Source organism: Chiloscyllium plagiosum, chromosome 6 (genome assembly GCF_004010195.1).
Source record: "Chiloscyllium plagiosum isolate BGI_BamShark_2017 chromosome 6, ASM401019v2, whole genome shotgun sequence".
Taxonomy (NCBI): domain Eukaryota; kingdom Metazoa; phylum Chordata; class Chondrichthyes; order Orectolobiformes; family Hemiscylliidae; genus Chiloscyllium; species Chiloscyllium plagiosum.
The window spans coordinates 76952927-76978569 of NC_057715.1; the positions used below are offsets into that span (position 1 = coordinate 76952927).

Consider the following 25643-nt stretch of genomic DNA (forward strand, 5'->3'; position numbering starts at 1 on the left):
TGGGGCTTTGCAATTGTCCAAAAGATTTGGTGTTTTGCTACCTTTATCAAAAAGAAAATAGAGTGCAGGGTGCAAGAATGCACTTATTACAGTATTATAGTGCAGGGGAACATTCAAGTGGGCGAGGGAATTAAAAGACATGTACTTGTAGGGATTAGTATAGTTAGGAGGATAGATCCTGTTCTTTGCAGCCAAGAATATGAGTACCATGAGTATGAGTATGTGGTGACTGCCTGGTTTGGGTCAAAGGATATTTCCGAGTGGAGAGGAACTTGGAATGAAAGGGGAAATATACAGTTGTTGTGCTCCATCTGCATATTGTGACAATGCTGCTCCTTCAAGGTTGTGTTGTCCTTGGTTTTTTTCAAGTGTTGTACGAGGCAGAGTTGCCTAAATGTCTAGGTTAATCTACTTAAAGAAGCTTTTAAGTTAAAAAAAAACACTTGTATAATGAAAGGGAAGCAGCCAGTTCGCCCAGCTCAGCTTTATCTTACTTGGTTTGGTTTGGTTTGGTTTCAGCAAGCAGTCAGTTTTTTTGAGACTACTGGTCAGGTGTTAGCTGAGAATCCAAAAGAAGCATTTACCTGGAAGAAGGTGTCCCATGCTGAATCTCTCTGCTATCTCTCTCTCTTGTAAAACTGTGTTTGATTTTTAACTTTTTTTCCAAAAGGTATTTATGGGGATTGTTGCAGGAATTTGGAATAGCATCATTAAGTTGGGATAGTATGTAGGGCTTTTGGATAAGTTAAGTTATTCTATATTCTGTTCTCTTTTGTTGATATTTCATTTGGTAATCTTACAAATAAGTTCTATTTTGTTTAAAACTAAGTAGTTAGGCCAGCTACATCACTCCTGGAATATCCATTTTAAACCTGCTTAAAGCAACTAGCAACATCAGGGTCCGAGATACTTTCTTGAAATGTTTTGAGGGGGCTGGCCTGGTCCAACAATATGAACAACAGAGGCAGGACTAATAAAGAGGTTTTGCTGAGGAAGTATGAACAGCTAGGGTCTAAATAAAGAAGCAGAAGCACAAAGGTAATAATCTCCGGGCTACCACCTTAGCCCAAACAAATTAACAGAGGGTAAATAAGATCAGAGAGTTCAGGATCGGCCCAGAGATTGATGTGGGGAAAATGGATTTTGATTCATGATGCACTTATACAGGAACTGCAGAAAAAAGCAGAAAATTTGCGGAAATGGCCTTCACCTGAATTGACATAAAACCAATCTCCTGATGTATTGTATAACTTGCACTGTAGACAAGATTCTTATTTAAATAATTGGGCAGTTAGTAAATATGAAAGGAGATTGGAAAGTTCAAGGCAAAGCACAAGGCAGTAGTGTAGAGTAGAAAGATGGGTAATGGGTACTACAGCATTTGTATCAAAATTGATAAATTGACGGCATACATTGAAACAAATGAGTATAATATGGTAGCCACGGTTGTAAAGTGATCACAATTGGGACTTGAATATTGATATTTTGGGAGTGATAGGAAGAAAGGAAAAAATGCAATTCCCCTCCTAATAAAGGATGAAGTCAGAACAATTACAAATTCTATCTTGGTTCATACAATCAAGACATAGGATAGAATCTGGTAGGGTCTTAAGATGACATTTGGTGCAAAATCAGCTGAGAAGTCTAGAGACCCAGATCTGTGTCTTTTATACATTTGTCAAGCAGTGAGGTGAGTGCCATTTAAGAGGGATTACAGCTTGTTAAATGTCTTATTAATGCTGCAACTAGCCTAATTAATATTCAACTTTCTACTTTATCAAATTTGTCAAACAAGCTGGGTGTCCAGATTTCTTGACATGGAACTCAGAAGCTGGGACCTGGCAAGTTCACTTCAGCATTGGCTGTGACCAGCCTCCATGTTATTCAGCACCAAAGAGCAACTCAGGGCATGATTCACAAGCACTAGTCAGATTCACTCTTTATCCATAGAGTTTGGCATGTGATATTTGCCAATGTCTCATGATCATCATGGCACCTCATTGATTGCAGGCCGCTTAAGGAACGCAGACTTGTATTGCACAGCACACACCAGTAACATACATTAAAGGCTGCTGCAAGAACACTTAGTGTGCAGCGACAGACATCTAGCCCACGGATTGGATCAGGCTGCATGTCATTGCTGCTTATGGGCTCTTAGCACTCGGTCACCTAGAGCCCACAGAATGCATACCTTGCCTCACACATCAGCAGAGTCACACAACCAGGCAGCTTGTCTTGGTGGTGAGAAGTTCCCCATCAATAGGGCAGACATCTTATTGTACAATTGTGTGCTACGTCAATCTCTTTTGAGGAAGAGAATTTGAAAGACTCACAACCTTCTGTGAGAAATTATTTCTCCTCATCCCTATTAAATAGATAACCTCTTATTTGTGACAGTGACCTCTAGTTAGATCCACTGAGAAGTTACAACACAGAAAAAGGCCATTCATTTCATGGTGTCTGTGCTGGCTGAATAAACTAGCAACCCGTTCTAAGGTGACTTATCAATTCCTGGTCTATGGTCATCTAGGTTCTAGCCCTTTAAATGCAGATTGCAGATTTATTTTACATTAGTTGAATATTTCCTCTTCAATCACCAAACTGTGCAGTGAATTCCATTAACTACTACATTCTGGGTGAAAACGATTTACTCTAATTCTTCCATCAATGACTTCAAATTTGTGGTAACTGACTTGTCTGCTTCTCTTACCTCTCCCTTCTAAACAAGCCCATTATTATTTTGATGCCCTCAGCTTCCAGGAGAATAACCCTAGCCTATCCAAGTCTCTATCTAGCTCTTCCTAGTTCAGATTCTCCCACAAATACAACTTCCTTTCTATGTTCACCCTATCAAAACCCCTCAAGATATTACATGTTTCAATCAAGTTGTGTCTTATTCTTCTAAACTCCAGGAGTTACAAAACCGTCCAACCTTTCCTCATAAGGCAACCCATCCATTCCAGATATTGATACATAGACCAAATCAGAAATTGCTGGAAAAATTCAAGAGGTCTGGCAGCATTGGTATAGAGAAAGCAGAGTTAATGTTTTGGGTCCAGTGACCCTTCAGAATAGCTTGAACACAAATCAGTTAGTTCTGAAGAAGGGTCACTGGACCTGAAACATTAACTCTACTTTCTCTCCACAAATGCTGCTATACTTGCAGAGTTTTTCCAGCAATTTCTAATTTTATTTCAATTTCCAGCATCTGCAGTTCTTTAGTTTTTTTATTAGTATAGTAAACCTTCTCTGAACTGCTTCCAACACATTTGCATTCATCCTTAAATAAGGAGATGAAAGGTATTAGGTAAAAGTATTAGGCAGATGTTGGAGATTAGAGTTGAGAGTGTGGAGCTGGAAAAGCACAGCACGTCAGGCAGCTTCTGAGGAGCAGGAAATCAACGTTTCAGGCAAAAGCCTTCATCAGAAAGGTATTGCCAATGCCCTGGATAGCAGAAGCATAACCTGCCTAATTTTGTATTCAATTCCTATCACAATGAATGATAACATTCTATTAATTTCCTAATTACCTGCTGTAATTGCATACTAACTGCTTGTGTTTCGTGCACTCAGACAACTTAATTTCACTGTTTCTTGGAGCCATGCAATCTTAATTAGTCATTGGTTTGAATAGTTTCTAGACCCCTTATTGGAAGATATATTGTAATACAGAGTATAAATCAAAGCATATTGGGGACTTATAAGAAAGGTACTACAATAATTGTGAATGATGTGAATCTCCAGATAGATTAAACAAAGCAAATTGGAAAATGTAACCTGGATGATGCATTTAGAGCGTATTCAGGACAGTTTTTTGGAGCATTTTGAGCAAGCAATTTTGGAGTTGGTAATGTGTAATGAGACAGGATTAATTTATTTACTTTGCCATAAGGGATCCCCAAGGTATGAGTGGTCTTAATGTAGTAGAATTACATATTTAGTTTGAGAATCAGAATTGTGAGTTTGAAAATAGAATCTTAAATCTGGCTAACTAAGGAGGAGAAGGAATAGTATCAAATTAAAATAAGGACAATGCTGTGAAGATTAATTGTAGGCCAGAAAATTGAGACAAGTTTATAAACCAGCAAAAAAACTGATGTAACAAAAGAAATTAGTATGAGGAAAAAACTAGCAAGAAATATAAAAACAGCCAAAAAACACTTTTTACAATTATATGAAAAGGAAAAGGAAAGCTATCATGAGCATTGGTGTCTTGATTGATGAGACTAGCAATTAATAATAGCAAACATGGAAACGGGATAGTTTTTGAACATGTATTTTGTATGCCTTCGCAGTAGAAAGCTAAACAAAAAACCCCAATAGCTGAAAATCAAGTGACAAAAAAAGCGAGGAGCTTTCAGCAATCATAGTTCCTAGAAAGAAAGTACCGTTAAAATCTAATGGATCAAAAAACTGACAAGTCCCCAGGACTTGATGGCCTGCATCCTAGGATGCTAAAGAAAGTATTTGCATTTGAGATAGCGAATGTTTTGGTCCTATTTTGACAAAATTCCTTATATTCTGAAAAACATTGAAAAGCTCCATTGTTCAAAAAAGGCAGACAGAAAGCAAGTAATTACATCTGAAAATGCTAGAGTCTATTATTAAGGAGGTAGAGCTGGAAATTTAGAATAACGTAATAGAATCAGGTCGGGAAATTGTCAAAGGGAAATTATATTTGACAAATTTATTTGAGTTGAGGATGTAACAATCATTAAAAAACATTAAAAGGGAACCTGCAGATATAGTGTATCTGGATTTCCAGAAAGGTTTTTAACAAAGTGCCACATAAATAGTTACTGCACAGAATAAAAGTCACGATGTTGAGGGATTTTATTAGTATGAACAGATGAATGAGAAATACAGATATGATATAAATGAATAATTTTCAGGTTCATAAACCATAAAATTGTATCTGTGCTGTGGCCCTAAAGAAGCAGAATATTATTTAAATGGAGACAAACTGCATATGTACATAAATCACAAACAGTCAGCGTACAGGTATAGCAAGTAATTAGGAAGGCAAATGGAACAACTACCTTTATTGCAAGGGAGATTAAATATAAAAGCAGGTAATTCTTGTTACAGGTATATAAGGAATTGATGAGATCATACCTAGTATATTGTATAGTTTTGGTCTTCTTCCTGGAAAAGGGTATACTTACATTGGAAGCAGTTCAAAGAAGATTCATCAGGCTAATTTCCTGGCATGAAGGGGTTGTCTTATGAGGAAATGTTGAGCAGGTTGGGCCACTGCTCATTGGAGTTCGGAAGTATGGCAGGTGATCTTAGATTCTGAGAGGGCTTGACAGGATAGTTGCTGAGAGGATATTTCCCCTGTGGTGAATCCGGTTTAGAGAGAGAATTTCAAAATAATGGGTCTCCCTTTAAGACAAATATGAGGAGGAATTTCTTCTCTCAGATGCTCATATGTCTTTGGAATTGTCTTTGACTGAAAACAACAGAGGCTTAAGTAATTGAATATATTATTAGATTAGATTCCCTAGAGTGTGGAAACAGGCACTCAAGCCCAACAAGTCCACACCGACCCTCCAAACAGTAGCCCACCCAGACCCATTTCCCTCTGACTAATGCACCTAACACTATGGGAATTTAGCACGGCCAATTCACCTGACCTGCATTTCTTTGGACTGTGGGAGGAAACCCACGCAGACACAGGGAGTATGAACAAACTCCACACAGACAGTTGCCGGAGGCTGGAATTGAACCTAGGATCCTGGTGCTGTGAGACAGCAGTGTTAACCACTGAGCCACCATACATGGCACTCAGTTAGGATGGAGTGTTAATCTGAGCTCTGAGAGATAAAGCAGTTTCTGTCAAACATCTGAAAGTGCTGTGGAAATTGTAAATATTTATTGAAAATGTACCTTCTCCTTTTCAGATCACAACTGTAAAAGCCCAATACACTCCAGATTCATGAGCAGAACTTTTGCTGTAAGTTGAGCCGAAATGAAGTCACAAAATCAAAAAAAATTACACAGAATGAAAAATAAATATGATTTTCAGGCCTGCACAGGCTGGCATTCAGCCCTCAAAAAGCTCTCAAATGTGCTGTCCCAAATGTAGCACATCCAACCCACAAGGTCCCAATTCTAATTTTCTCGTACTATAGCTGCTGGAAAAGCTTCTCACTCTCTAATCACCAGGTCTAAAAAATGGTATTCTTACTTACCTGGTTAATTTTTTCCATGGCTTCACCAGAAAATTCGGGAACAGGTCCAAAAGATGATAAAACTCTTTTCATACCCGCAGCATAACGTTCACAATAATTCTTGAGACCTATCAAATTAACAGATAAATTGAGTTTGCAATATAGACAATTTTATGTCTGATTCCAACAGAAAGAATAGGAACAGCAGTTAAATATTCAGCTCCTCAAGCTTCAATCAGATCATCTTAAACAGCTTCTTAAAGATCTTAAACATCTTTACTGTAACTAGAACTGTCTGCCTATGATTCAGATAATTTGATCCCCTGACCAATGTTGACCTAAGCCTTGAAAATTCCAATACTGTACTACAGCCTTTGGGGAACAGAACTCTACACACTTCCACAATCCTTCTGTGCAGCTTTACTTTACTTCTAGATGACTTAACACTTAAGATGGATTCCCTTTGTTCTGGACTCCAAGAGGAAACAGCTTCTCTGAATCTATTCTATAAAAATTTTTATCCTTTTAAACACTTCAATGGATTACACTTAACATAAGTACATAACATAAGAACAGAAAAAATAGGAGCAGGAGTAGGCCATATGGACCTTCGAGCAGCTCTGTTGTTCAATAGATCATGGCTGATCTTTTTGTGGCCTCAGCTCCATTTATCTGCCCTCTCATCATGACCCTTAATTCGTTTATTTTCAAAAATATTATCTATCTTAGCTTTAAAAATATTCTATGAAGAAGTCTCAATTACTTCATTGGGCATGGAATTCCACAGATTTCCAACGCTCTGAGTGAAAAAGTTCCTTTTCAATTCAGACCTAACCATCAAATCTAAAGAAAATATATCACTTGGTCTCACTGCAGAAAACTTTAAGCTTCAGCATAATCCTGGTGAGTCTGTACTATACTTCCTTCAAGGCAGATTTAGGAGAGGGGTAGCATTTAATGAGAATTTTTACCATAATAATCAATATGGATATGGAGCTATTTGAATTCTGGAGACAACAGCTCAGCCGATACCCTGACAAAGTAGTATTGTACTTTGGAGATCTCTAAGTCATCTTATTTAGAGATGAATAAGTATACGAGCTGCACATTTTTCTATAAAGAGAACAAAGGATATACAATGAGGTAAGCATAATTTTAAAAACAACAATTGGCAATTTCAACTGAACAGTCAACTAGAGGAGATGCTGGCGTAGTGGTAACGTCACTGGACAAGCCAACATGGGCAGCACAGTGGATCAGTGGTTAGCACTGCTGCCTCACAGCACCAGGGTCCCAGGTTCGATTCTTGCCTTGGGCGACTATCTGTGTGGAGTTCGCACATTCTCCCCGTGTCTGTGTGGGTTTCCTCCAACAGTCCAAAGATGTGCAGGTCAGGTGAATTGGCCATGCTAAATTGCCCGTAGTACTAGGTGCAGAGAGAATTGGGTCTGGGGGTGTTACTCTTTGGAGGGTTGGTGTGGAATGGTTGGGCCGAAGGGCCTGTTTCCACACTGTTGGGAATCTAATCTAAGTAAATCTGAGGCCCAAGTTAATGCTTTGGAGACATGAGTACACATATTGACGTGGCAGATAGTAAATTTAAATTCAATTATTTAAATCCAGACTTGAAAGCTGGGTTAGGATTTGGTCGTTAGGTAGTTATTAATTGAGGATTAAGTGCCTCAACTGGCATCAGGGTAGGAACTTAAGGTTTGGGATATCCCATCCATAACTAAATTTCTTTGATGACAGGAACTAAGCCAATATTTCACCAATGTGAACTTGCCTGATTATCTTCCCCTCACATTCCCACTGCTTTTCGGAAAGGGAGAATTCTAAACCTCGTCTCAGTAATGCTGACCATTAAACTATCAGGATTGTCATAAAAGCACACTGATTTCCTAATTTCCTTCATGGAAAGAAATCTACCATCCTTACCTAAATTGGCCAACATGTGTGTTCAAACCAACAGCAATGTGGTTAACACTTAAATACAGTCTGCAATGGAATAGCAAATTACTTAGTCCAAGGACAATGAGGGCAAGTTCAGCACCAAATGCTGGCTTTATCAGTAATGCTACATCCCATGACAGAGTAAAGAATTTAATAACCAAAATCTTAAATTTGGGTTTTCTATGAAAATGTTAATAAATTGGCTCATTTCAATATCACTGGTGATAAGTGAAAGAGTGCTGTTTAAGATTATCAAACTCCTGTGGGATAGTCCAAGGGTATTCCAGAATGGAAACTGAATCTCCTGGAATGTTTAGTGTAAATCAGCTACTGGCATGAAGTCAAAAAGAAAGGAATTCAACTGCTGGGGACCCAATTGTTTATAAGATAAATTCAGTAACATTAAAATTTGTTTGTCCTTCCATAAAATAAACATTTTTATTTTCAAAGTTTAAATTAGGAGTGTTACTGTTCTTTTGGAGATGGCATGGTTAGGGAAGGAGGTAGAAGACATCTGTGCAGTTGCAGCTTAATACAGTATTTTGCTGTTTCTTCGACAAGTTTTTAATTCAGCAACTTTACCTATCTGTCCTTTCTTTCTTCCTTTCTATGTGCTCATGGGCTAAATTTGAACAAATATAATCTTGAGACATTCTTCCCATGTTAATTCGTGTTTTCTGATGATATTATTCCTGCAATTCTTTGTTTCCGTCGTCATTGAATGTGGATTTCAGTTTCTGGCTAAGTTTCAGCCCACTCTTTCAGTCAGTCAGGTTTTGTACACGACACAATCACTGCTCTGATTCAAGGAATGCAAAGAGGCAAAAGTTATAACTAGACCCATGTTCTTCTTGATCTTAACCTTTTCTCCAGCCAATAAGAATTATTTTAATACAATAGTACTTTGGTGATGTGATATCGTTTTGATACGATAAACTAGAGGATACCAGCACTCACCTTCTGCATTGAGGTGAATAGTTTCAAAAGGACCCATGAAAGCATAACGCATTCCCAAACCTGCTGACATTACAAGGTCCACGTCCTCAGGTGACAGTACACCATCCTGATGAAAAGCAAACAGTAGTTTCTGAGATTGAGGATATAAGTGGTATCTTTCCAGCTGAACAGATAGCTTGCTATTAGTGTCCACCAAAAAATTTGGTCACATGATATTTGAGCCTGTATAGTTAGCACAGTATTTGCCTGAACTTCCAAGATAAAGACTGAATTACTCAGCAGATCTGGCAGCACCTATGAAGCAAGAACAGAATTGATATTTCAGTCAATGACCCTCATTATTGTGTGCTTCTGATTAGCGAGGCTCCTTGTTAACATATGAAGTTAGAAAATTATCTATAAAGCCAACTTCATCCTAATTCCAGACATGCATAAATCAAAACACATTTATACTGTAGGAATTCTGCTGTGTCTGCCAACAAAACTGCTGGTGAAACACTATGGGCAGAATCTTATTGGAGTCTGACAACATGGGCTACAGTGAGTTATATGGCCGAATCAAATTGGAAGTCCAGCAAAGCCTACCTTAATGTTGGAAGCATTTTGTTGTGTCCTCTGTGCTTTTAATGGGTGTCATGGCAAGTTTCTCGCTATGCAATGGTGAGTTGCCAACTAAGGATGATTACAACTTGTTAAAGCCACAACTTGCCTCTTTAATATTCAGCTTCCTATCTTATCCAATGGGCTGAACACGCCAAAGTCGAGAATTCTTGTGTAGGAAGTCAGCATGGGTACCTGGTGACTTCAACTAACTGCTGGCTGTTACCAGCCTCAATATTGCTCAGCATCAAACAGCATCTTGTGGCATAGTCCATGGGCAGACGCCATAAGGACCCCTCATCCATGGTATTTGACTCTCAACATCTGCCAACACATGACATCTCTCAGTTGCATTGCACAGTGCATTGGCAAATGGCATTAAAAGACCACAGCAAAGACACTTTGCATACATGCCCATGGATTAGACGAGGCTGCATCTCAGGGTTGCTCATTGCTCTCTTAGCACTCACCTATTGAGTGCTTAGCTGCATGATCGCACCTTCCATGCTTTGTCATGACCACCAGCTCAGGGAGAGGTTGCAGCTACAGGGTGCCTCAGGATGTGTGGGGCCCAAAGCAGGGCCAGCATTTTTCAGACCAAGCTTCATTTCCTGGGCATATGTAGATTCTGAATGCCAGATGGAGTTATGCCAGATGCTGGAATGATACCTGAAAGAGTCAACTGTGAAGGTGACAGCCACTTTGAACTTCTATGTGACTGGCACCTTCTCGGGAATGATGGTTGACCTGTGTGGAATCTTTCAGTCATGGAAACACAAATACATCAGGACAGTGACTGATGCCAGCTGTGCAAGACTACAGCAGTTGCTGGTGACGAGGTCAGTGCTGCAGTCACATTCATATACATAGCTGGCATCCCGATGTGCAAGGTGCCATTGATTATAAACATATGATACTGAAGGTGCCATATTTCAATGTGGTGGAATTCATCAGTATGAAGGGGTTCCATTCCATTCCATTCATGTTCTGGTGATCTGTGTTACCACACCCTGGAGGTATGTGTCCACTGCCCTGGCAGCCACCCTGCCTCCTGGAGCAGTTTTGTGTATCTGGTGTGTTTAAGGGTCCAGGTGCCTTAGAAGGCTATTTACAAGGGACAAGCATCATTCCCTGTGACCATGGCCCATGACACCATTCTGTGAGCATCTAACTGATGGAGTAGAAACGATGCTGCAACTAGAGGCAAGGTGGAGCAGACGATACTGCTGCTGAAGATACAGTTCCAGTGCTTGAACCTGTGCAGGTGTGTTGTGTCATACTGGTGTGCTGTGCTCTGCGCAATTGGAGCATGCAAACAAGGTGATGAGCAGGGAGAGCGTGCGCAGTTATTTGAGAAGGAAGATGAGGACATTGGGGAGTAGGAAGCTCTTTTTATCCATGACAGAGCTCAGCCGCATTGGGTGATATAACCAGATGGGATGTCACTGACACTTGGGTTCATTAGATGAAAGCTAGCTGCAGCAGACCATATTAGATTGTAGACTGGTCATTGGTCACAATGGTCATTTGGTCTGTAATGTCAGGTCGACCTGCAGTCTCTATTTTGTTTTTACTTTTGTTGTCTGCAAATAAAAGATTATGTTTGAAATTGTTCAATAGTTTGCCTGTATGTAATATTACCTACTGGACAATGAGAAGTTGTGAGTGTCCAGTTGGTATTGGGGATACAGTAGTGGTGACAGAGAGAGAGTGATTATACAGGATGTAGCTAAGGATAGGTAAACTGTGTGGCCCTGGTGGTTAAACAGTGACTGGGGTGTGCGAATAGTGTTGTATGTGCAAGAAAGTATCAGCCATGCCAGCTAAATACTGTGAGCAGCCTGAATTTGAGGCTGCTGTGCCATTACATTAGAAATCTGGTGTTGCCCCTCATCGACAATATTCATCTAGGTACATAGCAGCCTTTGAAAGATGGTGTACACACAAAGAATGCTGGACTTTCAGCGGATACCTGTTGAGTGGCGGGTTGTTCTTGGAATAGCATGCAGTAAGATGGAGATAGAATCAGACGTGAGGAGTACCGGGGGTGGGGAAGCCAGTTAATGAGGCAGGTTTGGTAGGATATGGTGGGAAATTTTATGAGAATCCCTTCAAAAAAATATAATGCAACTCGCACTTAGGCAGGATCAAAATCATAATATTCACCAGAAATAGGTGCCATTTTCGGCTGGTTTTATGAAGGGCTTCTCTCCATGAGTCCTAAGATTTTTCTCCTGTTATTTGCGCAAAATTGCCTCATCTCCTACACCATGCCCCTATGATCCCCTACTTGTTTTATGCTCTCACTCACCACAGATAAAATACTGGTCACTGCCTGGACCTCCTAGGATTCCTGGCACCAGTGCCATCATTAAAGCCCAGCCAAGTACCCAGTCAAGCTTTGGCGGTCTGCAGCTGCCCTGCACAGACCTTGTCAATTGTTGCAGACATGTTAAACAGAGAGATACTAGCATTCTGCTTTGCAGACTGGGACCTAGAGGTCCTGGTACATGGGGATTACATTCATGGTCCTTGTATCAACCCTAAATCTTTCAAGACATGGATTCACAAGAGCTAGGAGTAACTGTGCAGCTGGAGTGTAAATAACTAGAAACTTAACCCAATGTCAACAGACTAGTAATCCACAAATTCAGGCAAATGAACTGGGACACAGGTTCAAATCCTCTCTTGGATTAAACTAAATTTATTAGTTTAATTCATATATCCAGAATATAAAGAGTTGACTCTTAGTAATACAAAGGCAATTATCATTGACTGTTTAAAAAATCTATCTGGTTCACTAGTGTCCTTTAGTGAAGTAAATATGCCATTCTTACCTAGTCTGGCTCACATGCAACTCCAGACCAGAGCTGTATAATTCTTCATTATTGTTTGAAATGGCTTAGGAAGTCACCAAATTCAAGGGCAGTCAGGGATGGGCAACAAATGCTGGCCTTACCACTGACCCCCACAGCCCGTGAAAGAATTAAGAAAAAAAATACCTTGTATTATTTTATCCCTAAATTTTGGCTTTCAAGTAGAGCACCTGTTTCCCAACTTTCCAAAAGGTTTTAAGTAACTTGCCAATTCCCAGGTGGGAATGCTTATTCAGTGAAACTGACAGCTTCAATGCCATTAATCAGTGAAACTGAAGAGTTCAGCTATGGCAGGCGAGTGGCTGCTGCTCAAAAAGCACTAGCATTTCATGCCAGGTATTGCCAAGGCACTTCATCTAACAATTCACTCATCTTCAACCAACCTTCCCTGCTGCCAGCCTTCACCATTCAAGGAGTGACAACTACTAGTAATGTTCTTATGTCCATTGCTACTGGATCCCAGAACACAGCTGAGTGGAGAGGAATGGAGATGATGGGGAAGGATTTGTTTGGGGGTGGGTGCAGTGGGAACTAGGGAGTAGATTTCAGTCTTTCTCCCCTTCTCAAAAGAAATTTCTTTGATAGAACATTGAACAGCTGTAAAAATGCCACAGAGAAACTGAGTGGGCTCTGACAGGCACAGAAAAGCTGACCAAGCTCCATTCATTTTGAGCTGACAGTGAATTCTGAAAGTTTATAAATTTTGTAATGTACCTCATTAAGAGCCTAATTGATATCCTACAGACAACAGATGAGTTCCAGTGCCAGGCCCTTTCCACCCCCAACATAATGGGGATAATTTTTTCCAACCTCGGAATTGTATTTTTTGATGGAAGTACTCCCGCCTGAGTCTTGCAGCCCTCCTGCCATTACGCTACTCTGACAGGGTCAATTAAGTTCCATCCAATGTGTCAATACCTTCTGGTATGAACTGAATTCTTGCTAAAAAGATAATGAATACAAAAAAGAGAAATGTTTAATTGCATTTCTGCCAACACTTTATCATTCACTGTCTAATTTTGGTACTTCTTGCCTCCCTGTATCATTTCATTCATCTGCAACAAATAACATTCCACTGCTGCCAATCAGTAACAGCAGGTTTTGGTCAAATTTCACACATTCTTAGCTTGTATTTTAGAAAAAGAACTTGAGAGGGGCATCAGGTGACAGAAGGACTTACTAATACAGCCTGCAAATCATAAACCGACAATAAAATATATTGTCTTATGCATTCAGGAACTCTTCATAGAAGTTATAATGAAATCTTCAGTTGAAGTTTTGCATTATATATGTATATATTTCTGTAAAAAATACCTAAAAAAATCCAGTTACTAAATTGATCACAAAATGTTACTGGATTAATTTACTACATATGAGATTATGATCATGAAGTAATAATTAACCCGTTTCATTTTGAAAAGTCAGATCGTCATGCCTCTGTGATCCCTGTCATACAGCTTAAGTTGGCAAAACAGATTTAAAGCAGCAATTCCCACAACAATTATAATGAAATTCCGGTAAAGTCTTTCAGTTTATGCCATTTAGAAAATAAAGAATACACCTCTGGGAGTTTATTGGACTTCACCACATTTACATATTTTTTGAAAGGGTGCAGTTTTGAGATATTGTAATTTTAAATATTGAGTGATGTAACATTTTCAAAATACCTGTTTTTAAAAGATGTCAAGAATGAATAATTTTGTCCTCATGATAATTTACATGCTTCTGTGCTATGATTAAACATATTAAACACTGACATGACCAAAAATATATCACTCTGAAAAAAAGTGTTTTTATTCAGTTGATGCTTGAGAGCTTTCTTCTTTCTTTTAACCATTGAGTTTGCACTAATTGCTCCGGAAGTTTCAATTTCCAATGGGCAATTTACCATGTGCCTGGAATCTTCCATCAAGATGCCCAACTCTGAGTTAGAATCAGAGACTCAGAGGTTCTGACTCACTTCAGTAATTGTTGAAGGTAAGTTAGATGATTAAAACATGTACCAACTCTGGCTAACTATGCTACTAACACCTAACCCATTTACTTTATACACTTATGCTCACTCCCTAGTTTATTAAAATACCTATGAGACCTATAAACTACAGAATATAGCAGTCACTAGCGTAAAAGTGGGACATGGTTTGTCCTCCAACACATTCAAAAGGCAAAACTATTCATACTTAATTATGTAAATAAGGAATTACTGACCTCGAACAATCAATTATATTTTCAAAAGATTTTTGAATTTAGTGTTGTCCCAAGCTTCCACTTATTTCTTCACCTATCTGTATATTCTCCAATGTGCTGCAAGAAGCATCCTTCCAGACATACAGTTCACAAAAACCACCATTTTGATTATTTTTTGTGCTCTTTGAGGGGTGATAGTTTTGGAAAATTGGATACTTTTCCATTTCAGGTAATGAGTGTTTGGATAAACCACTCCTAATTAAGGTATTTTTAGTCATTCTTTAATATGGTTTTTGGAGGCCAATTAATTCACCCTGATGATATCTCTACAGGAGTTCCTCAGGTTTGTATCCTCAGGTCCTACCTTCTTCAGTTATTTCCTCAATGTTCGCTCCTCCAGCATAAGGTCAAAGGGGAGAATGTTCATTGATGACTGAATGGTGCTCGATATCATCTGCAACTGATATGGAGACTGAAACAGTTCATACCAACATGCAGGAAAATCTGGACAATATGTAGACTTGGTCCAAGAAGTGACAAGTAACATTCATACCAGATAGATGTTGGGCAATGACCTTTTCCAACATGATGAGGAAAGATAGCATAGAAGTGGAGTTCATAGGAAGTCTTTGGAATTTCTTATATCAGCACATTCTGGAGTTAACAAGATTACAGACTATACTAAACCTGGTACTGTGCAATGAAATAAGATTAATTAGTGATCTCATAATGAAGGACTCCAAGATAGTTGTGATCATAATATCACTGAATTTTACACTCAGTTAAATGATTAAGTCCAAGATTATATTTCAAACTTAAATAAGGCCAATTAAAAGGGCATGAAGTCAGAGCTAGCTAAAATGAACTGGCAAATGAGCTTAAAAGGATAGGTCATAGGGATGCATACATTTAAGAGGATATTGCAGATTACACCATAGAATAGATATATTCAAACAAGAGAAATTCTAAAGAGAAGACCCATCATTCATGATCAATCAAAAAAATTAAAGATATTAAAAAAAACTAAAGCAAAAGCATATAGTTGCACAGAATGAGTGGCAGGTCAGAAAAGTGGCAGAATGTAAAAGAGAGCTAAGAATGACTTAAAATAATGAGTAAGAAGAAGTGAACAAGAGAAAGCTAGTTAGAAATATAAAAACAGAAAGTAAGAAATTCTCGAGATATTTTGAAAAGATCTAACAAAGATTTCTATAATCTGAATCTGGGGATTAACAAGATGATAGCTGAATTGAACAGGCATTTTGCAATGGTCTTCACTATGCAGGATACAATGTAAGATTCCAAAAATGGCTGTAAATCAGAAACTGGAAGGGTAATAGGAACTCAAGAAAATTCCAATTTCTATAGAAATGCTATAGAGTAAATTGTTAAAGTGTGGGTTGGCTGACGTTATCCTAAGGTCATGTGTTGGTTTGAATTTTTCAAAATTTTCTTGTTTTAGGGAAACTTCTAATAGATTGAAAAAACAGAAAATGTATTCGCTTTGTTCAGAAAGGAAGGGAGACAAAATACAGGAAGCTACAGGTTAACTAGCATGAGACCTGTCAGAGAAAATGTTGATGTGATTATAAAAGTTATTAAAGCAAGGCTCCAACCATTTAGGGGGCAGCACAGTGACTAGCACAGCTGCCTCACAGCACCAGAGACTTTGATTTAATTCCACCCTTGGATGACTGTCTGCTTAGGTTTCCTCTGGATGCTCCAGTTTCTTCCCACAATCCAAACTTGTGCAAGTTAGGTGGACTGGCCATGCTAAAGTGCCCATTGTATCCAGAGATGTGTAGGCTAGGTGGATTAGCCATGGGAAATGCAGGGTTACAGGGTAGGGGATGGGTCTGGATGGGATACTGTTTGGAGGGCTGGTGTAGGCTCGATGGGCTGAGTGGCCTGCTTCCACACTGAAGGGATTCTATGATTTGCTGGGTGAAAAAAAGTTGTTTTCTCATCTTTCATTTGCTTCTTTTGCACAACACTTTAAATCTGTGACCTCTTATTCTTGATCTTCTTATGGGTAGGAAAAGTTTCTCCCTATCTACTCTGTCCATATCCCTCATAATTTTGAAAACATTTCCACTTAGCCTTGTTCTCTTCAAGAAAATAAACAGTTTCACCTCCTCCAATCTATCCTCATATTTGGAGTTTCTTATTCCTGGAACCAATATGTTCACATCCTTGCTAAAGTGTGGTGCCCTGAACACAACATAATCTGGTTGCTGAATTTAGAAAAAATAAGTTGTGAAAAGGACTTAGGAAAGTCACAAAGGAACACAGAAAGACCAAGTAAGTAGACAAAGATCTAGCAAATAGAACATAATGTGTGAAATTATCTACTTTGGCAGAAATAATTTTTAAAAATCATGTAAATAGTAAGAAATTGCAGAACTCCGGGATGCAGAGGGATAAGGGTGTCCTTGTGAATGAATTGCAAATGTTAGTATGCAGTCACAGCAAGTAATTAGGAAAGCTAATAAAATTCTACTGTTTATTGCAAAGGACATGGAACACAAAGGTAGGGAAGTTATGTTTTGGTTACACAGAACACTGGCGAGACCCCACTTTGCTATTGTGTATAGTCTTGGTCTCCTTATTTAAAGAAGTATGTAAATGCATTGGAAGAAGTTCCATTTATATTTGTTGAACTACTCGGCTACAGCAGTTCAAGAAGGAAGTTCACAACCAACTTCTCAAGGGCAGTGAGGGATGACCCAACATTTCCCACATCCAATGAATGAATAATAATAATAAAATTATATAGTATAGTATACATAAACTAAGTCAGGTTCTTATCCAGTTACCCTCTATTACTCATCACCTGTTCCCCAGGTCAATTTGGTCTCAGGCATCCTTGCCAGACTCCACTAGATAATTGCTGAAAATGTGTTGCTGGAACAGCGTAGCAGGTCAGGCAGCATCCTGTTCCCTGGATGCTGCCTGACCTGCTGTGCTGTTCCAGCAACACATTTTCAGCTCTGATCTCCAGCATCTGCAGACCTCACTTTCTCCACTAGATAATTACATTACTCTTTTTTCTTTATAAAATAATGTATATACAATAATAATGAAAAACAAACAATATTAAAAACACAAATCATGACATAATGTGCAAAATGACAGTAGATTAATGTATAAAAAAAAGGGAATATAATGTTCAAAATGCCATTTTCCAATATTTCTAATAGTTTCTTAGGGGTTGCCCTTTACTTGCTAAAGCAATCAGTTAAGTGACTGCTGCTGTGCACCCACTTCAAATTAGAGATTTCTCCATTTTCCTGCATCAATTTTAAAACTGCAGTATCCTTCAAGCTTTTTTCATTGATGCATTTTGTAAAAGATACATTATGCTGTAATGATATATTATCAATGTAGCATTTAATGGTATTGCTGCTAAATCCCTTTTTGAATTTTTTCCCAATATTTTCCTAAGAAAAATGCCACATTAAGCACCTAAACAAGAGGAAGAGTTTCTAATGCTGATGTATTTACAATGAATGTTTTGATCTTTTTAACTTCCCAAGCAACATTTACCATCCTCCCATAAAGGGAAATTATAAATCCTCCTGCACTTGAACAAATGAAATAGGAGCAGAAGCAGGCCATTCAGCTCCTTGAGCCTGCCATTCAATAAAATCATAATTGATCTGTTCATGTTTTGAATTATACAATCCCATGATTGTGTAATCACTTTGATTCCCTCGCCTAACATTAGTCCATCCACCTCTGTTTTCTAAAATTATTTAATTACCTCATCTACAGCTTCTGAGAGTAGCAAAGTTGCACAATAGACCAATATTAAAAAAGGTTCCCTCATCTCTGTCATAAAATGGCAACATACTGTCAGAACTTTCTGGGATTCATGCCACCAATGTCACATTTAAGTCAGATCAAACAATGCCATCCGTGAACAGCCTTTTACAGAACACATTGTAGAAGGGAAACAAGAAAAACTTCTCAGGGCACGTATGAGGCACGGGTGACAATTTATTGCAAGCAGCTTCACATTCCTGACTGTATTGCTATTTTACATCAGTACATGTCTGATTGACTGTCACTGTAACTGCAGATACAAGAATGAAGCTAATCATTCTTAGCACCATACCATGTTAGAATGGCTAGTGTAGCATAAAATCTTCTCGTTGTTCGATGTGGGAGTATCACATTATTAAAAGCTTCAAACAGTTGGAACCATTAACATTGGTACCCTGACAGCTATTGGGACAATGTCATCACCTACACATAGAAGTTGCACTCCAGCAGAAGGCATAATTCTGTGACAACCTCAATCGGCCCGGCCAAAGTGTCTTGCTCATCTGGAGCAAATGACATCGAGGACAATAGACTCTGAGCCCCTTGTACTTCCTGCACATCCTGAGGGGACCTTCAACTGTGACTTTTCATATGGAGGCAGTTTGGCAGCTGCTGGAAGTTGCTGCTGGTCCTGGATTTGCTGGTGCATTTGTTTCTTCTCAATTTCTCTGCACTTTCATTGCATTGCATCCTCAGGGATGATAACCCCTGCTGTGGCTGGATCCGTTAGTCACATTTTCAATGGAGCTGTTTAGGAAATATCAGAAACAGAATAGGCTCTCCATTATGTAATCAATCAGCATTCATATCACAAATTATAGTTTACTATAGTCCATAGGCTGGGAGAAGGAGGACTCCACCAAGGAGGGTCATGGGATGCCTCTACTTGAAACTTTGACATAATGGACCTATATATGTAAAACAAGCCACACCATGCAAATACAGCAGGCGATTGTAACCCAGCCAAGAAATTCAGTACAGCTTATTGCATTTTGGCAAGTATTTACAATTCGAGGTGTGAGGAAAGAAGCTCTGTGCATGTGTACAGCCTTAGAGATCTTAGGATTGTCTTTGTAAACTGTGGCCCATAGGTGGCACTTGCCAGGTCACCTGTGACTAGATCTGCCTCATAAAGAAGGCTACAATAAATTTGTAATGACTAATGACATGGTCCAGATTACCTGTGGCCTCAGGATCTGTAACCCACATATTTGGTCACTGCTACCTCCACATTTCATAATGTATAGTATTATGTTACAAATGTCTTTAACCTGTCCTGTGCAAATGCCTGATTAATTCAATTGCCCCTCAAACGGCATCACTTATAAGTAGACCCCGCATGCTCAGACAGAAAACTCCCACTTACTCTGCTCTGTATTGGTAGCCATTTTTATTTCTTGTGAGTATTTACAACCCAGATGAGGAATGAAGGCAACTCAAGTTGTACTTCACAGAGCGGGTCACAATCTCAGCCTTGTAATCTAGGAATTCCCTCCTCAAATATTGTTACTTCCTTGCACTCCATGTTAATCTCTTCAGTTCTGAGCTTCCATACATTCTCAACCAGCTCTTTTATTATTATCTTTATCTCCCAACATTACATCCTAAATCCTGGCCTTACATCTTAGCCATGCCAACTATCATGATGCACTGTTCTGCATCCCAAGCCCCATTGCCAGCGTAGTGGCGACCATTGATGATACTCCTTCCTGCAGTAACCCATGTCCTCCAATGCGGAATTGTCTCCCACCTTTATATTTTGAAGTGCTCCCTTTCACAAAAGCTGTTCCTTCTATATCCCCGCATGCTGCTTAGGAGATCAGATCTTCCTAGAGGGTGAGGTGCAGCTGGTGCCATTCAGTAATTTGGATCCTCCTGGAGGTGGTGCAGCTGCTGCCAGTTGATCTTGAAGGAGTCTTAGGTCCTGGTGGCCACAGCTGCATGAGGGTCAACACCAGGCTTCTCTCTGCCTGATTCACCCCGAATTGATCTGCACCACATTACTGCTGGTGGCCAACAGGACTTCCTTGATTCCGGTCAGCAACAGGACATGGCGATTCCAGGATGTACTCATCCACACTGAGCTCTCCCCATGCAGCCATCACAAACTGTTGCATCTTGGGTGACCTCCTGTAAATTCTGAGTGAGGTAACCAGAAGACCTTGGAGCAGAATTAGGCTTTTCAGCCCATCGAGTCTTTTCCACCATTCGATTGTGACTGGTATAGTCCTCAAACCCATTTTCCTGCCCTCTCCCTGTAACCCCCTTACCAATCAAGAACCTCTTTCTTAAATACACTCAATGACTTACCTCTACAGCCCTCTGCAAAAACAAGCTCCACAGATTAACTGCCAGCAGGCTGAAGAAATTCCTCCTCATGTGAGTTCTAACTGGTTGTCCCTTCACTCTGGGCTGTGTCCTCAGATCCTAGTCTCTCCTAGCATCTCCATATCCACTCTATTCCACACCTCTCAGTATTCTATAAATTTCAATCAGATACCCCCTCATTCTTCTAAACTCCATTGAGTACAGGCACAGAGTCCTGAAATTCTCCTTATATGCTAAGCCCTTCATCCCCAGATAGAAGGAAGGGGACTTTTTCAGGTTGGCAGCCAGTGACTAGAAGAGTTCCACAGGCGTCTGTGTTGGGACTACAACTATTCATGGATTGTTTTCAGCATTGTTTTCGCTGGTGTTCAGGCGAGTGAAGGGAATCTCATGGAGACTTATAAAATTCTAACAGGACAAGACAAGGTAGATGTAAAGAGGATGTTGCTGCTGGTGGGTGTGTCCAGAACCAGGAGTCACAGTCTCAAGATTCAGGGTAGACCATTTAGGACAAAAATGAGGAGATATTTCTTCACCCAAAGAGTGGTGAGCCTGTGGAATTCATTACCACAGAATTGGCAGCTAGATATAGCACTTAGGGCAAAAGGTTATGGGGAGAAAGCAGGATTAGGCTATTGAGTTGAAAGATCAGCCATGATTGTGATGAATGGTGGAACAGGGTCGGGGGGGGGGGCGAATGGCCTCCTCCTGCTCCTATCTTTAATTTTTCTATACATTAATTATCTAGATGAAGGAACTGAGGGCATTGCTCATAAACCTCTCTGGACCCCTTTCAATGCCAGCACATCCTTCCTTGGAGGAGAAAGTGAGGACTGCAGATGCTGGAAATCAGAGCTGAAAATGTGTTGCTGGAAAAGCGCAGCAGGTCAGGCAGCATCCAAGGAGCAGGAGAATCGACGTTTCGGGCATGAGCCTTTCTTCAGGAATGAGGAAAATGTGTCCAGCAGGCTAAGGGAAAGGGCTTATGCCCGAAACGTCGATTCTCCTGCTCCTTGGATGCTGCCTGACCTGCTGCGCTTTTCCCATGGGTTACTGCTCCTTACCTTAAAACTGTGCCCCCGGTTACTGATTCCTCTGCTGAAAGGGAATATTTCTCCCTATCCATGTCCCTCAGAACTGTGTACACCTCAATCAGGTCAACCTCCACCCCCCAGCCTTCTCTGGTCTGTGGAAAACAGCCCCAGTCCAACCTAATCTCCAGCGTAGGCAACATCCTGGTGGATCTCCTCTGCACTGTCTTTAGTGCAGTCCCATCTTTCCCATAGTGCGGTGACCAGAATTATGTACAATATACACTCACTGAAAATGTAATGTAAAATATAGTCTTTTCTATTGATTCCTGGACTTCTCAATCATAATTAGCTCAGAAAGAGACTGCCTAGCAGCCAGCTCTTACAATCACAGAACAACTCTGACAGCAGGGACCATGTCCTTGCTGACTCCTAAATAACTACTTATCTTGTTTCACAGATTTGTAACCCTCTGGCTGAAGAAATGTCTCCTCATTTCAGTTCTAAAGGGTCAACTCTTCACTCTCTACCTTCAAGTCTTTGTCTGTCCTACTAGCAGAAACATCTTCTCCACAACCACTCTATCCAGGCCTCTCAGTATTCTGTAAGTTTCAATGGGACTCCATCATCTTTCTACACTCCATTGAGTACAAACCCTGAGTCCTCAACTGCTCCTCATATGTCAAGCACATCACCCCAGGATCATTCTCGTAAAGCTCCTCTGGACCCCTGTTAATAGCAGCACATCCTTCCCTAGATACAAAGCCCAAAACTGCTCACAACGTTCCAAATGCGGTCTGACCAGAGTGTTATACAGCCTCAGCAGTACATTTCTGCTCTTGTATTCTAGACCTCTTGAAATTAGTGTTTACTTGCCTTCCTAACTGCCAAGTGAACCTGTATGTTAACCTTAAGAGAATCAACTCACAAGTCCCTTTGTGCTTCAGATTTCTGAACCATTTCCCATTTAGGAAATAGTATTTGCATCAATTCTTCCAACCAAAAAGTGAAAAACTTCACATTTTCCCACAGGGTATTCTACTTCTTTATCCACTCTTCCAACCTATCCAAGTCTTTCTGTAATCTCCTTGCTTCCTCAACACTATCTGTCCATCCTCCTACTTTTGCGTCATCTGCAAACTTAGCAACAATGTCGTCAGTTCCTTCATCTAGATCATTAATGTATAGAAACATAGCAGATAGGAGCAGGAGGCGGTCATTCAGCTCTTCAACTCTGCTCTGCCATTCATTGCAATCATGGCTGATCATCCAACTCAATAGCCTAATCCTGCTTTCTCCCCATAACCTTTTGCCCTAAATACTATATCTAGCTGCCTCTTGAATACGTTCAATGTTTTGGCATCAACTACTTCCTATGGTAATGAATTCCACAGGCTCGCGACTTTTTGGGTGAGGAAATATCTCCTCATTTTCGTTTTAGATGGTCTACCCCTAATCCTCAGACTATGACTCCTGGTTCTGGACACACCCAACATCAGGAACATGCAATTTACATCTACCCTGTCTTGTCCTATTAGAATTCTATGAGATCCCCCTCATTCACCTGGACTCCAGCAAAAACAATGCTGAAAACAATCCATGAATGATTGTACTGCCAACACAAATGCCTGTGGAACTCTTCTAGTCACTGGCTGCCAACCTGAAAAAGACCTCTTCCGTCTGCCAGTCAGCCAATCCCCTATCCATGCCAGTATCTTTCCCCGAACACCTCTTATCTTATTAAGCAGCCTGCTCTGCGGTATCGTGTCAAAGGCCTTCTGGAAATCCAAATAGATCATGTCTACTGGCTTTCCTATATTTAACTCGATTGATACCTGCTCAAAGAGTTCTAACAGATTGGTCAGGCATGACCTCCCTTTGGTGAAATTGTGCTGACTCAGCCTTATTTTATCATGCATTTCCAAGCACTCTGCAATCTCATCCTTCATAATGGACTCTAAAATCTTACCAATGACTGAGGTCAGGCTAATTGGTCTATAGTGTCCTGTCTTCTACCTCCCTCTTTCCTTAAACAGGCGATACATTAGCCATTTTGCAGTCCTAAATCTTCAATCTGTGTTTAGTTTCAAATAATCTATTTTAAAATTTGGGATGGATCATGGTGTAATGGTACTTTGAAACACACTTGAAACAATAACTGACTGCACCCTCAGCACTTCTCAATTCTTTTTACTTCTCAACATTTTCAAGAACATTTCTATCCTTGTCTCAGCTAAAATTCTTCCCTTGTACTGTTGTCTGCAATCTATATCCAGATGGTTTCACCTCATTACGTTCTCCATTTTCTTTTGTATGGCAAAATGTCCCATTTGTGCTACGAGTGTTGCTGGAAAGGAATTCTTTTCAAAGCATTTTATTAAGGTTTCCTACATTTAATTTCTGCAGTCGTGCATAGAATATACAGAATTATTCTATGGAACTATTCTATAGTTCTCTGGAACTATCTTGATTCTTTCTAAATTTGTCCAAATCTGACCACACTCCATAACCAGTTAGTAAACCATTGTTTGTTAAAATGCATTTAAAAAAGTAAATGATTGACTAAACCTTCATCCATGATTCAAATCATCAGTCTCTAATTTTTGATAAATTTTTGCTTATCATCTTGTTTTTGTGCGGTAGCGAAGGTGCTGTGGTCATACTTCATTTCCTTTTCAGAAAGAAGTATCCATGTTCACAGAGTAACTTTGTTCTTAGACTGGTCCTAAGGTTCCCATTCAGAACACAGCAGGTAATTATACTCCAATACTTTACATGTTGTTTCAGCCATCTTACTGAAGCTTTTTCCAAATCCATTCTGAGGGTTAGAATAATACTTTGTTTTCAATCTTTGATTGACAAACAACTAGCCATTTTCTGCTACCACTGATAAAAACCCAGAGGGTGAAATGTTGGTTAGACAGATTCAGACATATGTTTTTCTGGTCAGAGTCTTATTTGGACTCACGCACCACCAACTCACGTCTTGCTAATTACTTATTCCTTACATATGTACACACACACATATATATATATATATATATATGTGTGTGTACATATGTAAGGAATAAGTAATATATATATATATAGTAAACACAGTCAATAATTCACCCAATTACTCTCAATGTGTAACCATTGCCTGTTCCTGAGATCACTAAGCCTCAGAATTCCTGCCAGATTATCAATAAGTTTTCCTTGGCTGGGAAATCACACACAAGGTCACAGCTTGAAATGAAAGGGTCTGTCATTTAGAACTGACATGAGAAATTTCTTCAAAAAATGGTGACATTTTGGAATTATCTACTCCAGAATTTGTGAATTGAATCTACTAAAGACTGTGATCAATAGATTTTTGATCCCTCAGGAAATCAAGGAATATGTGATATGGTCAGAAAAATGGAACTGAGATAGAAGATCAGCCATGATGGTGTTAAGTTTGAAGGACCAAATAGAATACTCTTACTCATATTTCTTATGTCGCAATAATATTTAACAAATACTGGAGTTTAAATGATACTGTACAGATTTGGATCAGAATGCAATTTCAGGGTGTAGAATTGCTGTTTCAGTTATTCAATCCTAAAATCTAGCAAAAACACGGCAGTGGAAAATCTACATGGCAGTGGAAAGAGGGGTTACAAAAAATAACCTGCCATACATGGACAGTACAGTGGTTAGCACTGCTGTCTCACAGTGCCAGGGAACCAGGTTCA

At 39.6% G+C, this 25643-nt stretch overlaps 2 protein-coding genes across 6 annotated transcripts in view; one reads left to right on the forward strand and one right to left on the reverse strand.

Moving 5' to 3' along the window:
- Positions 1-25643, forward strand: part of ift88 (intraflagellar transport 88 homolog) — a 302741-nt gene that overhangs the window by 59795 nt on the left and 217303 nt on the right. The gene's annotated exons all lie outside the window — the stretch shown is intronic.
- The window catches only part of cryl1 (crystallin, lambda 1), a 106218-nt gene that overhangs the window by 2172 nt on the left and 78403 nt on the right, over positions 1-25643 (reverse strand). For all 5 annotated transcript variants that reach the window (XM_043691912.1, XM_043691911.1, XM_043691913.1 and 2 more), the window contains 2 exons: positions 9084-9189; positions 6195-6301 (listed from right to left, as the gene is read on the reverse strand). In XM_043691912.1, coding sequence (XP_043547847.1) covers positions 6195-6301; positions 9084-9189 — 213 coding nt within the window. The remainder of the gene's footprint in view (positions 1-6194; positions 6302-9083; positions 9190-25643) is intronic.